Source organism: Cavia porcellus, unplaced genomic scaffold (assembly GCF_034190915.1).
Source record: "Cavia porcellus strain 051 isolate PalLab524CR breed Dunkin Hartley unplaced genomic scaffold, mCavPor4.1 scaffold_5, whole genome shotgun sequence".
Lineage (NCBI taxonomy): Eukaryota > Metazoa > Chordata > Mammalia > Rodentia > Caviidae > Cavia > Cavia porcellus.
Genome location: NW_026947488.1, coordinates 16,743,796 through 16,756,559, shown reverse-complemented (window position 1 = coordinate 16,756,559; position 12,764 = coordinate 16,743,796). Strand labels below are relative to the sequence as shown.

The following is a 12,764-nucleotide window of genomic DNA, read 5'->3' as shown; positions in this document are numbered from 1 at the left end:
TGTGTCAGGAAGCTGTGAAGTTCTTTGGCTGGTGGGAGCAATGATCCCAAACTCCCAGGTTCAGAATGGTGGAGGCACACTCACCTCAGTCTGCCCAGTCTCCAGAATTTAGGGCGCAGGCAGGCCCAAATCCCCAGAGTCCACCAAGCATGGTAGGAAGTGGGGAAGCCAGCACAGGTCGGCTCAAGATCCGCTGAGCTGGTCCAATGCAGCAGGAAGCCACGAAGTTCCCAGGCTAGACCTGGAGTGAGGATCCTTAACTTGCTGGTCTCGGTGGATGTTGTGGGGACACTCACCTCAGGCAGTCTTGCCTCTGGGACCAATGGCGCTGGCAGGCTCAGGACTCCAGAGTTCACCAAGCATGGTAGGGAGCGAGGAAGTCGACGCAGGCCGACTCAAGTCCTACTGAGCTGATCCAGTGCAGCAGGAAACCACGAAGTTCCCAGGCCCAAAGTTTTCTTATTTTAAGGAGAAGAAAACAAAGCAAAACAAAACAGAACAAACCAAATCAGAATAGAACAATGCAAGCAACACAAGACTTCAAAACAAGACAATAAGAAATCAATACTGGCAACCATAATATCTCTTGTTTTCTTTGAAATAGTTGTCCATACCTTCACACACTATAATATCAAACAAAACAAAATAGTATAAAACCAATCAAAGAATGAATGAAATCAAAAGAATGAAAGCGTTATGGTACTTCAAAACAAGACAGGGGGAAATCAACAATGGCTATCATAATGTCTCGTGTTTTCTTCAAAATAGCTGTCCCTATCTTCATACATAATGAAATTAAATAATACAACACAGACACAAACCAATCAAAATAAAAGAATGTGAGCATTACAGGACTTCAAAACCATATAACAGGAAATGAACAGTGGTTACTGTTCATTAAATCTCGTTTTCTTTAAAGCAGTCATCCATACTATTATACATAATGAAATCAAATAAAATACAACAGAATAAAACCAATCAAAACAAAAGAATGAAAGCATTATAGAATTTCAAAACAAAATGATAGGAAAGCAACAATGGCTACCATTCTGTCTCATTTTCTTCAAAATAGCTGTTCAAAGAATTACATATAATAAAACCAAACAAAACAGAATAAAACCAATTAAACAAAAGAATGAAAGCATTATTGATCTTCAAAACAAGATAATAGGAAACCAATCATGATTGCCATACATCCTATTATATTCAAAATAGCTGCTGATACCATGAGATACAGTAAAATCTAACAGAGCAAGACAGAACAAAACCAAATCTAAAAAAACTATGAAAACAATACAAGAAATCAAGACAAGACAATAAGAAATTAACAGTGATTACCACCTTCTCCTCCTTGGTGTTTATTTCTCTATGACTTTTATGATCTCATTGTGTTTTTGGATCCCAGTAAATCCTCCTGTTTTTATGCTAGCATTCACCCATATGAGTTCAAACCATTTTGCCCATGAACATGATCTCCAGATGCATTCTTTTACCTACTAGCCTTGAGATTATCCTACATTATAGCTGGGTAAGCTTTCCATTGTATGAAAATACGTCATCTTTCTTATTCATTCTGCAGTTGTTGAACAAGTTACCCTTGCTTTTCTCTGGTCTCCAGTCACATGGAATAATTGTTTTCTCTCCTTTGATTTTCAGTCTATGAATTTCCTTTCTAGTTACTATGTTTCTTGTATACAGTATATTGATTGATCTTGGTTCTTGATCCACTCTCCCTGTGTTTGTTTTTATTGCTGGTCTGAGGCCGTCTACATTAATGGTTACAACAAGTGTACATTGGTTTGTCTCTGCCATGCTATCCTCCTGCTGCTGCTCTCCACTTTTCCCTTCATTCAACTGCCTGTCCTGTTTGGCAGTCAATATACTGGAACTATGGTCATCTTTATAGCTCTCTAGAATATACTTTAACACTCTATATAGGGTTAGTTTGGTGGTCATGAATTCCTTCAGTTGTTCTTTATCATGGAAGTATCTTATTTTTTCACCAGTTTGAAAGATAGTTTTTCAGGGTACATCAATCTGGGTTGGAAGTTCTTTTCTTTTAGGATTTGAAACACTTCGCTCCAAGCTCTTCTTGACTTGATGGTTTGTGTTGACAAGCATTGTGTGACTCTGATTTCCCTTAAAGGCTATCTGTTTCTTTTCTCTAACAGCTTTTAATATTCTGTTCTTGTACTGAATTTCTGGGATCTTGATTATTATATGTCTGGGTGTAGATTTATTTTGGTTATGGCTAGTTGGAATCCTATAGGCCTCACTTATCTGTGCCAGATCCTTTCCTCATGTTTGGCAAGTTTTCTGCTCTTCTGTAAATAGCCTTTTTACAAAATGCATTATGGTAGCTATTGTTGATTTCATAAGATTTTGAAGTCCTGTGTCACTTATACTGGTTTATTTTGATTGGTTTTATTCTGCTTTATTTTCCTGGGCTTTATCCTCCTTAAAATAAAAAATAGACTTTTTATTTCATTTGTGCTGACCCTTGCTTCCTCACTGACACCTATCACTCTTAAATTACTTTTCTTTGTGTTGTCTTGTAGCCCTTGAATTGTTATTTTCTGATTCCTTGTTATTTTTAAGAGATCTTTCACCATGGCTAGCTGCAATCCTGTCTTCAATGTCTGAAAGCCTATCTTCAGTCTCTTTCAAGTGGTTTTGCCAATTTTTGATTGACTTTTTAATTTCTCAGATCTCTCTTTGAATCTGTTTGATGCATTGTAATTCCTTTCTGGATTGTTCATTCAAGGTTTCCATCATTTTCCGATGCTCCTCTTTTGTATCTATGTCTTCTTTAGGTATGCTGAGAAATTCTTTCATTATGTTTGTGATTTCTTCCTTTACCTGTAACATTATTTCTGATTTGACTGCTTTTACAGTCTTATGAAGTTGTTTCTTTACTTCAGTTGCTATCCTCTCAGAGATTTCAGGTGTATGACTTTCATTTTCTTCCATGACTGTATCTCTCAGACTTGTTCTGTGTGGGCTGGAGGTCTGAGATTGACTTTTGCTCCATTGTCTTGAAATTCTCCTGGATTCCCCCCAATAAGCTGGTTATGGGATCCCAGGCACTTCCCACATTGGCTGCTCCTCCGCAGTAGAGAGGAATAGGACAGCACCTGGGTTCCTCTGACCAGGTTTACAGGGAGGTAGCAGGGCATGGGGCAGGCTTCTCTAGACCTATCAGCTACACTGGGGCTTCCCCGATGGCTGAGGGTATGCAGTGGGGCTGCTTCTCTCAGCCTGTGTGTCTACTTCAGGACTCCTGTGATGGTGGCAGGCATACAGTGAGGGGTGTGTTTGTCTGATTCTCCTGGTGGGTGATGGCTGCCTGAAAGAAGCAATGGTGGCCTTTGGGTACACAGTGATTACCTGGCTGTGTGTCCCTGCTCCCACTGGCTGCCCACAGAAAGCAAGCCTTCTGATGGTGGCAGCCAGCAGGCAGAAGCAGATATTATGAAGGCTTTTTAAGGGCAAAATGCTTTCTGAATTTCACTAAGAAGGTTAAAAACAGACAAGACTGGTACTCAAACTTCATGACCAAGATTGATTCTCCCATTTTATGGAAATGGCTAACTTGATAAATTGTTTCTAAATAATTATTATGACTCTAACTCACTTCTCGTTATTTGTCTCCTAATTCTTAGAACCTGCCATCATTTCTTCATCATTGTACTTTCAGGAAAATTATTAATTCAAAACAAGAAAGCTTTCACAACATGTTGGAGATCCATGGGATATATGACTTTGTTTGTACCCAGTATCCATTGCAGTGAGCCCTCTGCTAGGCTTGGCCTCTCCTCTCAGGACACAGTGTACGTGGACGTTGAAGAGAGTCACTTTATCCTCATTCAGTTACTGTTCATCTCCTATTTCTTCCAGATATGTTCTACTTTCCTTTGAGATTTCAGAAATAGACAGTACTGTACCATTTTATAGACCTAAGTCCTATTTCCAACTAATATGTACAACTTTGTTGCTTTTTGTGAACCCATAACACCATCAGTAACATAAAAGGAGAGCATATGGATTTCTAAGCTCCTCTAAACTAAATCTTCTCGTGTTTTTTTAAGGGCATGTGTGACTACGCAGGTAACTTGGGGAGGAGCTCAGAAGCAGAAGAATTGTTACACATTTGGGGTCTGATTGGCACAAATGCATTAGCTAAAGAGCTATTTGGGTTATAGGAACCTGGTAGGCACAGCAGATATCAAACATTCAGTGACAGTAGGAAATAAATATTCTATACCTCCATGTCTTTCTTTCATACTAGATTCAACCAGGTAACCTGCACCAGGATCCTGGTGCCCTGGAAGAAGCACCCTATTCATCTATGAGGATCCATAGTCATCACTAAGACAAAAAAAAAAAAAGTAGAGTAATCACTGCTCATCCATATCATCTTGCCTATTTATAATTGGCAGGGAGATTATCTTCCACCCAGTCACATGTGTCAGCCCTCCTGGAGTTCGTTATCAGGCAATAGAGATATGGTAAGAGATAAAAACAGCCTTCCAGTGTTTATCAGTTCTTGGCATTTACCCTAATCACAGAGCCTTCCAACTTACATAAAGCAGGCAGTACACTCTGAGACTATTGGGAAGCAACTCATTTCATCTAGGAAGAGATAACTACATCCCCAGAGTGCTCTGTGGCAGGGTGGAGCCTGGAATTAAGATACAGAACTAGTTTCTTTTTTAAAATTTTATTTTAAAAAACAAAACATAGAAAAAGAATAGAAATGATACAGAACTTTTAAAAAAGTAGGAAATTAACACTAGTTAATATATGGCATATTGTTATCTTAGAAATAGTTGTTCAGGTTACAAGATCTAGGCACAAAAATAACTCAACAATGACAGCACAAACTTCTCTTTTGATGAATTAACATAGGTTGATAGTAATCTATCTTGCATACTAATATATATATACATACTTTTATATATGTTTACCAACATACATATAATTTTTCCTTTCTTCCTTTTTTCTCTTCCCTTATCTCCCTCTTGTTCTTTCCTTTCTATCACATTCTTTCCCTTTCACTATGTATAATATCTATTGTACGTTTTGGATTTTATTCTTTCAGCATTTTATTTATTATTTTTTTACTCACTAGGGAGACCATATGATAGAGAGCTAATTTCTTGATGATGTCCTTTGGGTGAGTTCAATTTATCTGGGCCATGACAAATGATCCATAGGATTGCGATAGACATTTCAGAGTAGTTGAATACCACAAGGCAAAGTGTGAAGGCAGAAAAAAGTAAATCGGGGAAAATGCAGATGGCTAAGGCGATCGTCTATGGATCTGGGAATCAGTCCATCTCAGGGGCATCTTCAGCATGCTTTCGATGTTTCGTTCTGATTTTCTCAGCCCTGTGCGTGTTCTGTCTTTATCTCATACATTTGAGAGAAGAAATGTTATAGAATCTTTGAGCCTCTTTCATTGTGAAAGGAACGAAAATATGCCTTAGAAATAGTCTGTTCAGCTCCTTCATGTTACAGCTGATAAAACTGAGGCCCTGAAATGGGAAAGAATTTTCCTAAAGTTGTTAGAAAATCCAGTGTGATATGGGAAAAGAAGTAGAATCTCAGTGATGTCTGACCTTGTGTATAATGATCAGTGGACAGGACAGCTGTCACAGCAACTCTGGTGCGATTTGTTCTTTTCTTTGATTCCTCTGACCTACCTTTCACACCTTCTGCTGCTTTTTCTATTGGGTTGTCCAGATTATTTTAATTGAATTATGAGTGTTTCTTGTATAACAAAAATTCATCATTTGCTCTCATAAATGTAGTAAATATTTTTGGTGAGCTATTAACAATTGTTCTATTTTGCATATGTAATATTCTTACCTTGAAAATATTTTCAATGTTTATAAAATCACAGTTTTATTCACTTATTTATTTATTTACCTTTTTGAGACAGGGTTTCACTATGCAGTTCAGGCTGGCTTTGAACTCACCTTACAGCCCAAGCTGGACTTGAACTTACAGTAATCCTTCTGCATCAGCCTCAGTTTTATTATTCTTGAGACGTATTTCTCAATGGAGGGTTTTAGATTCAAGGGTAACTAGGATCCTGGTATCCTTTTCAGTGCAAATCTCTCAATATATTTCCTCCAAAACTGTACAACTCACAAGATCAAAAAAAAAAAGATCATAAATATCATTCCTTCAGAAGAATTGGAAATCTGAGCACAATGAAGTTTTACACACAAAAACAACTTTCAGTGGACTTGGAAATGTGCTTAGTAAGTGTGAAATAGTGGTAGAGTCCTGGTGGATCAGCGCATGTGCTGGAGTTGCTGTGACCCAGTACCAGCACCGTTCTAGTGTTCACACTTTATACAACCAGAGCACATCTATTACCACCAGTAAGTGAACATTAGCGCATAATTACTGTTAACACCCATGTTTTACTTACATTGCCTACTTTTTACTTAATGTCTTTTCACTTTAGGATCCCATCCAGGAATATCCCAGTACTCTGAGTTGTCATGTTTCCTTAGGTTCTTCCTTGACTCTGATTGTGTTTTAGACTTTCTTAGTTTTTGATGCCTTTGACTATTGTGAGCAGCACTGGTTAGGTATTTTATAGAATATCCCTCTGTTGGAATTTGACCTTTTTCTCCACAGTAGACTGGGATAATGGGATTTTGGAGAAAGACCCTTAGTCTCATCACATTATGTTCATGGTACCTGTATTACTGTGAGTTCACACTGATGATGATAATACGGAACACCCCCCTAGGGTGGTGCCTGTCAGATTACTGCACATTAAAGTCACCCTTCTCACTTATCCTTCCATATTGTACTCTAAGGAAAGAAGTCCCCAAGTTTAACCATAATGAAGATGCAGCACTCCTTAAATGTGAAGTATCTGAAATGTTTATAATTATCCTGTAAAGGAAATTTGTCTAGTTCCCTCTATGTACTTACCCAATTGTCCAATTGTAGGATTAGGAATGTAGCTCAGTGCCTAGGATGTATGAGGCCCTGGGTTCAAAAGTTGTAAGAAAGATATATACAGTGTAGACTCAGTCATGTTTATTGTATATTTTTGCATTGTTACTTGTTGAAATAGAGGGAAATATTTGAATGCTGAAAGCTATAGTTCTCAGTAGGGACATGACTTAACCTAGATAAGGACCATATATTACAGCAGATAACTTTATGGTTTAGAAAGTGTAGGAAATGCAAGGAGAGTAAGAGAGAAGCACAGTAAGGATGGGAGGTTTTGTAACAGAAGGGCAGGCCAAGAAAGGCAGACCAAAGGGCATAAAATAAGCCAACATATAAAAAACCAAAAAAAGTCCCATAGCCTTAAATATACGCGTCAATAAAAATGAAATATAAAAATGAATGAACTAATTATTTACTGTGGAAAGGCATGAAAAGTACAGAATAAATAAAAGGAAATCAATAATAGGACAAACACAGATTCACAAGGTTGAGAACAGAAAACAGTATATTGAATTGGTAACTCAAAAGTGTACTGCCAAAAGGTTTTCAAAATGCACACAAGAGTAGCTAATGAAATTAACACAAAAAGGAAAAAAGACTTTAAATACATATACAATGGAGCTGTCAGCACTGAAACAGGAAAAAGAAATCCTGAGGCAACTGCAGCTTTGTTTTTTTCCTCACTTCTGGTTTCTACACTGAACAAATGTCCCAGGAACAAAGAAGATGGACAAGGGATGTGGCTGTTAGGTGTCACCTACCTGGGCATTTTGGAGGCAAGGCCCAAGACACCCATCTGCTCTGTGTCTCTAATGTGCAGCAGAGAATTATAATAGTCAAGGCTCACAGTGAATATTTCAGTTTATCTAAGCACAGGTACAAACAAACATTACAAGGGTGAGAGAGCATACTGCCTAAGTAACTGGTCTGTTAATTCAATCAAAAAAGTCTCATCCCAAGTTTTAACCTGTACAGCGTTCAGAGAGGCCAGGCCAGAGCTAGTGGAGAGGAGAGCACGCACTGCAGATGTACAGAGGAAAGGCACAGGGCATCTCGAGTCAACCTCTTTCTACTGGATTTGCGAATGGACCGTGATGGAGGCCAAATCGGCATGTGTTAGACTGTTTATACTTGAGTTTCTTTCTTCTTCACCTCTCCCCAGTTCTCCGTTCTTCTTTGAATGACCCTGTGCCATGAGTCATTTGATTGCCCTGGAATTACTACTGTTGTCTTGGTTTCTGGTTTCTGGTTCAGGCCAAATCCTGTTGACCCAGGAATACAGAGAATGGTCAAAAGGCCAACACGAGGCCTGCAATGAGAGAGAAAAAGACCTGAAACAAGATGTATGGCTACAGTTCATGCTCTCGTGACCCACACAGACACACCCAGAAGTGTGCTTTAATACTCTCCTGGGTATCCCTCAGTCTAGTCAAGCTGACAATCAGCAGTGACCTTCACTGGGAAGCACAGCACCTCATGGAGTCCTAGCAAGAGTCAGTTTTGGATCCAGGAAACTGTAAGGGATTTGAGTATTTCAAATGATAACTAGGAAATCTGAATCCCCGTTAGAAGACGTAGAGCACTGAATGCAGAATCACAGTTCAGTGCTGGTCTCCATGGAGCTCCTCCATGCTAACAGTGAGCCCACAGATGCTCTGCTAAGATGCCAGAGGGCCTTGGGGGTGGCAGATATCCTGATTGTTTGACTCACACTTACCTTATTTTGATAGCATGTGTACTGATTGCATGGATCTCTGCATAAATTTTAATTTAAAATTATTTTTAATTTTAATAATTAATTATTTTTATTTTAATACTGTGATTCACTTTTGTTTCCCTAGTAACGAAAGCTTTCCTGTACCATGTTCACGTGCACAGCTGCCTTCTGCTCTGAAATGTCCACATGGTTTACTCACTGGTAGGAAACAGTTACCCATACCATCTGTGAAATTTTCAACCTCTATGATCTCTGCTGGTAAAAATTTCTGCCAGTGGTGATTCACAAAGCACGTATGTGTGGCTCAGCTGAAGATACTACTTCATGTTTTCTATCAAGTTGCTCCTCTTCCATGTGAGTTCTTTGAGATGCCTAATCAAAGTGAGATTATGAACATCATACTAAAGAGAAGACAGCTCAAAGGAAAAATACTGTATGCTTCCACTTACATGAGCCAGCCAGAAAAATCAAGTTCCTGAGATAGATACTAGCATAAGGGTCATGTGAGTCTGGGGCCAGGTGGATAATGTGCTGGTGCTATTTAATGGACATAGAGTTTTAATTTGTGCAGAAGAAACTATGGACATAGACAGTAGTGATGTTGGACAGTGATGTAAATGCTCTTCCTGACAGTTGCACAGTAAATTTTGTTATTGCATTTGAAAAGTTGCAATTAACTCTGCACCAGTTGTAGAAGTTTTCAGCTTACTGAGGCACACGTTGGTTGAGTAGGAAAGACAGAGACTATGGCTTACTGGAGAGGGTATCACCAGCATGATTTCTAACAATAAAGGCTCCCAAGGCTTCATGGGCTTCCGTTGCTACCTAGGGCTTTCCCAGCTTTCAGTAGCCACCTGACTGTTACTGCTTTAACTTGGACACCAGATCAGTTGTTGTATTTGTGCTGCCAAAGTAAGCATGGACCAGACCAATTTTAAATACACGTCATAAACAGGGGCAGGTTGGATGATCCTATATGATCCAAATTGTCATTCTGATAAGTGTCCTTTTTTTCCTGTCCTGCTCTTAAACTCTAGATATGGAGTCCAACTTCCTCCAAAACATTTCTCCAGAGTCTTAAGGAACTTCCTGCATGAGTTCTCTGCTATGTTTTATGTCATGTTATTGTTCCATATTGTATCACCTTGGTCTACACTTTCAAGGCTACAGAAGATTTAAAGCAACTTTTGATAGTTCTAGTCTATGTTTTTTATTTTAAGAAAGTTGTAGTACTTTTTTGTTATATTTTCAGTGTTGTCAAAGAATTGTGGATAGAATACAGTAAATATACTTTTAAGTTCTCCTTTTTGGTGCTCTCAAGATCTCATTTTCCCAGGGTTTGCTAACTTTGTGCACTGTATTATTTTTCAAGTATTTTTTCCTTCTTTGTTCCAGGATGACTTTTCCTTCTGCCATTAAGACAGCATATCTAGGATTTATTCATAATTCATTCTCTGTTTTTCAAGTCACTGATTTCTGCTTTCATCTTTATTAATGCATAAAGTCTCTTTTTAGTTTGAAGTACTTTTCAAACTTCATTAAATCCTGTTCTGATATCAAATTATATCTCATCCTATCTTTAGCTTTCCTTTTTCTGCTTTCCCTTTTTGTGTTTTAGACACATATCTTGATCCTTTTGTTTTCTCTGTATCTGTGATATGGTGGATGGGAAAAAGGTTCTGTTCTTTAATTCATAAGGAAGCCCTGTGTTATCAGATTCTTACTTATACTCTGAAGCTTTGAATTGAATTGTTCCTGGTATTTTCTGGAGAGACATGTGAGGAGAATTGATGAGATTAGGAGACACTGTAGGAAGTTTCCATTTAAGATAATTTTAGCTTTCTCCCCACAGTCTCTGTTGGAGACAAATAATTGCTGCTTTGGGGACAAAAAGATTGTGTAGGTGGGAGATTAGACTCAGAGTGATGCCACGCAGCTTTCATGGCTTCTGTTTGATGATTTTGTATTTGTATCTATGTTCTTCCTATTAAAAATAAGGGTATTCTTTCTCTTTCCCCTTCCAGACACCATTCCCTATGGCAGTTTGGGATTTTAGAACAGAATTATTTAAAATACATTTTCAGGTCCTCTTCATTCCAGAATCACAGTCCTTGTTGTTATAAGTATCTAGAGGCTCACAGTGGAAACAGTCTCTTTTGTGGTCAGTTTATGGCAACGAATGCATATGTCTTAGTTACTTTTCTCATTGCTGAAGCAAAATTCCTGATACCCAAAGTTAAAGAAAGAAAGTTTTATTTTGGCTCACAGATTGTAGAGGTTTCAGTCCATAGTCTCCTGGCCCCAAGGCAGGATAGTACGGCGGAGGGGCATTTCAGAGAAGAAATAGAGTGTGGTGGACAAAAGACAGCAAATCTGTAAAGTAGTAAGTAGCAAGTTGCAAGAGGCAATAGCAGCCCTCTTTCTGTTGCTTATAATCTATCCAGGCTACCTGCCTTTAGAGTAGTACTCACACCAGTGTGGGGCACCCTGAATCCTAGCATCACACCCTGAATCAGTCCCAGCATCACATTTTTAATCCCAAAATCACATATTCTAGATCCAGCTATCTCTGAAAACCCGACCTATGTCAGCATAAGTGTTTGAAAAGTATTTAGATACAAGCCATAACAGCATATGTCAAACTAAAAGAATCTTTTGGCCCATTCAGAGTATTCCCAAAAATGTACATCTACAATTTTACATAGTATCTATATCTATATCTATATCTATATCTATATCTATATCTATATCTATATCTATATCTGGTATATCTGGCATATTTATATATATATATCTGGTATACCAAAAAGGTATATATATGTGTAAAAGTGTGTATTTTCACTTGTATCTCCTTTTAATATATTAATAGATTCATCAGCAGTGGCAATTATTTCTTAATGTTTATTAGGAGTTGTAGCTTTTTAAAACTTCCTTAGGAAAATTTTCAATTAAAAAAGTACTTTGCTGTTTTAGTGGATTTCATGAAAAAGCCCAATAAGGAAACTAACATTCCTGTTCTCCAGCAGTCATTCCTATCATCACTGAAGCACATTAAATTCCTCCCATCCCTTAAAAAACATCGCTATAGCTCACCTCATGTTCCAGGTCCAGCCTCAGCTCTTACTGTCTTATACTTGCAGACTCCTTGAAAATGTTGCTGTTTTCCATTCTCCAAGTGGGAACATAACTCAGATATATTGATCTTTCCTCATCAAAATCAGTAAGAGAAGTTCACATTTGATGAGCTTTGGGCATATGTGAGCATATGTTGTCATGAACTTTATACTACTTTTGACATTGATTTGCTATATTTTGTTCTGAAACAATTTGGCTTCCATAAATTTGCACTCTTTTCTGTGACATATCTCTATGATTGCTGCTTCTCATCTATAATAGTACATATTTCACTCATTCTGAAATAGATTGAAGTACAAAGTTGTATCTGGCAGCATTTAAACTTTGGCATCAAGAAACACCACACTTTTAGAGTATGAGAACTCAAAAACCCACCAATTAAATTGTATGCTTTGCAATGAATCTCTTCCCTACTCTGTGCTAATTTTTTTTTCAAAATGCAGGAAACTTTGTGATGAACTGTAAGTGATTGTGAATGTTTCTTGGGGCTTGTGGCAGCAGAAGTAAGTCTCTGACATCATATGCCTATATAAAGTTCCAGAGAGATTGGTGATGCCCCCTACGGAGCAAGGGGAAAATGTCAGCATTTACAGATAAAGCAGAAAGGGCAATGCCTTTTGTAACATCAGCCACACCCATGACACGCCCAATCAAGGAAGGTATAAATGAGAAGCTCAGCTCAGCTCTCAGTCAAGTTCCTTCCTGGCAAGATGAAGTCCACTATCTTCTTCATCCTTTCCCTGCTCCTCATGTTGGAGAACCAAGCGGCTGGGAGGAGACTGAGTGGTGAGTGGCGGGGTCTTCCTGGTTGATGGATGTCCTGTGAGGGCAAGGAAAGGGCGTTTCTGGCATAGCTTCTCCTTGACAATAATGAGCCTTCTCTACTCACAACCACAGTCGTAGGAACCTCAGGGAACTCATGAGGAAATGG

The 12,764-nt window shown here is 38.4% G+C and overlaps 1 protein-coding gene across 2 annotated transcripts in view; it reads left to right on the top strand.

The window, feature by feature from the left end:
- The window catches only part of Svp (seminal vesicle polypeptide), a 151,909-nt gene that overhangs the window by 133,190 nt on the left and 5,955 nt on the right, over positions 1 to 12,764 (top strand). The window contains 2 exon segments of one of the 2 annotated variants that reach the window (NM_001172730.1): positions 8,823 to 9,052; positions 12,277 to 12,619. In NM_001172730.1, the coding sequence (NP_001166201.1) occupies positions 12,499 to 12,619 (121 nt within the window). In that variant the 5' untranslated portion in view covers positions 8,823 to 9,052; positions 12,277 to 12,498. 2 annotated transcript variants of the gene reach the window in all.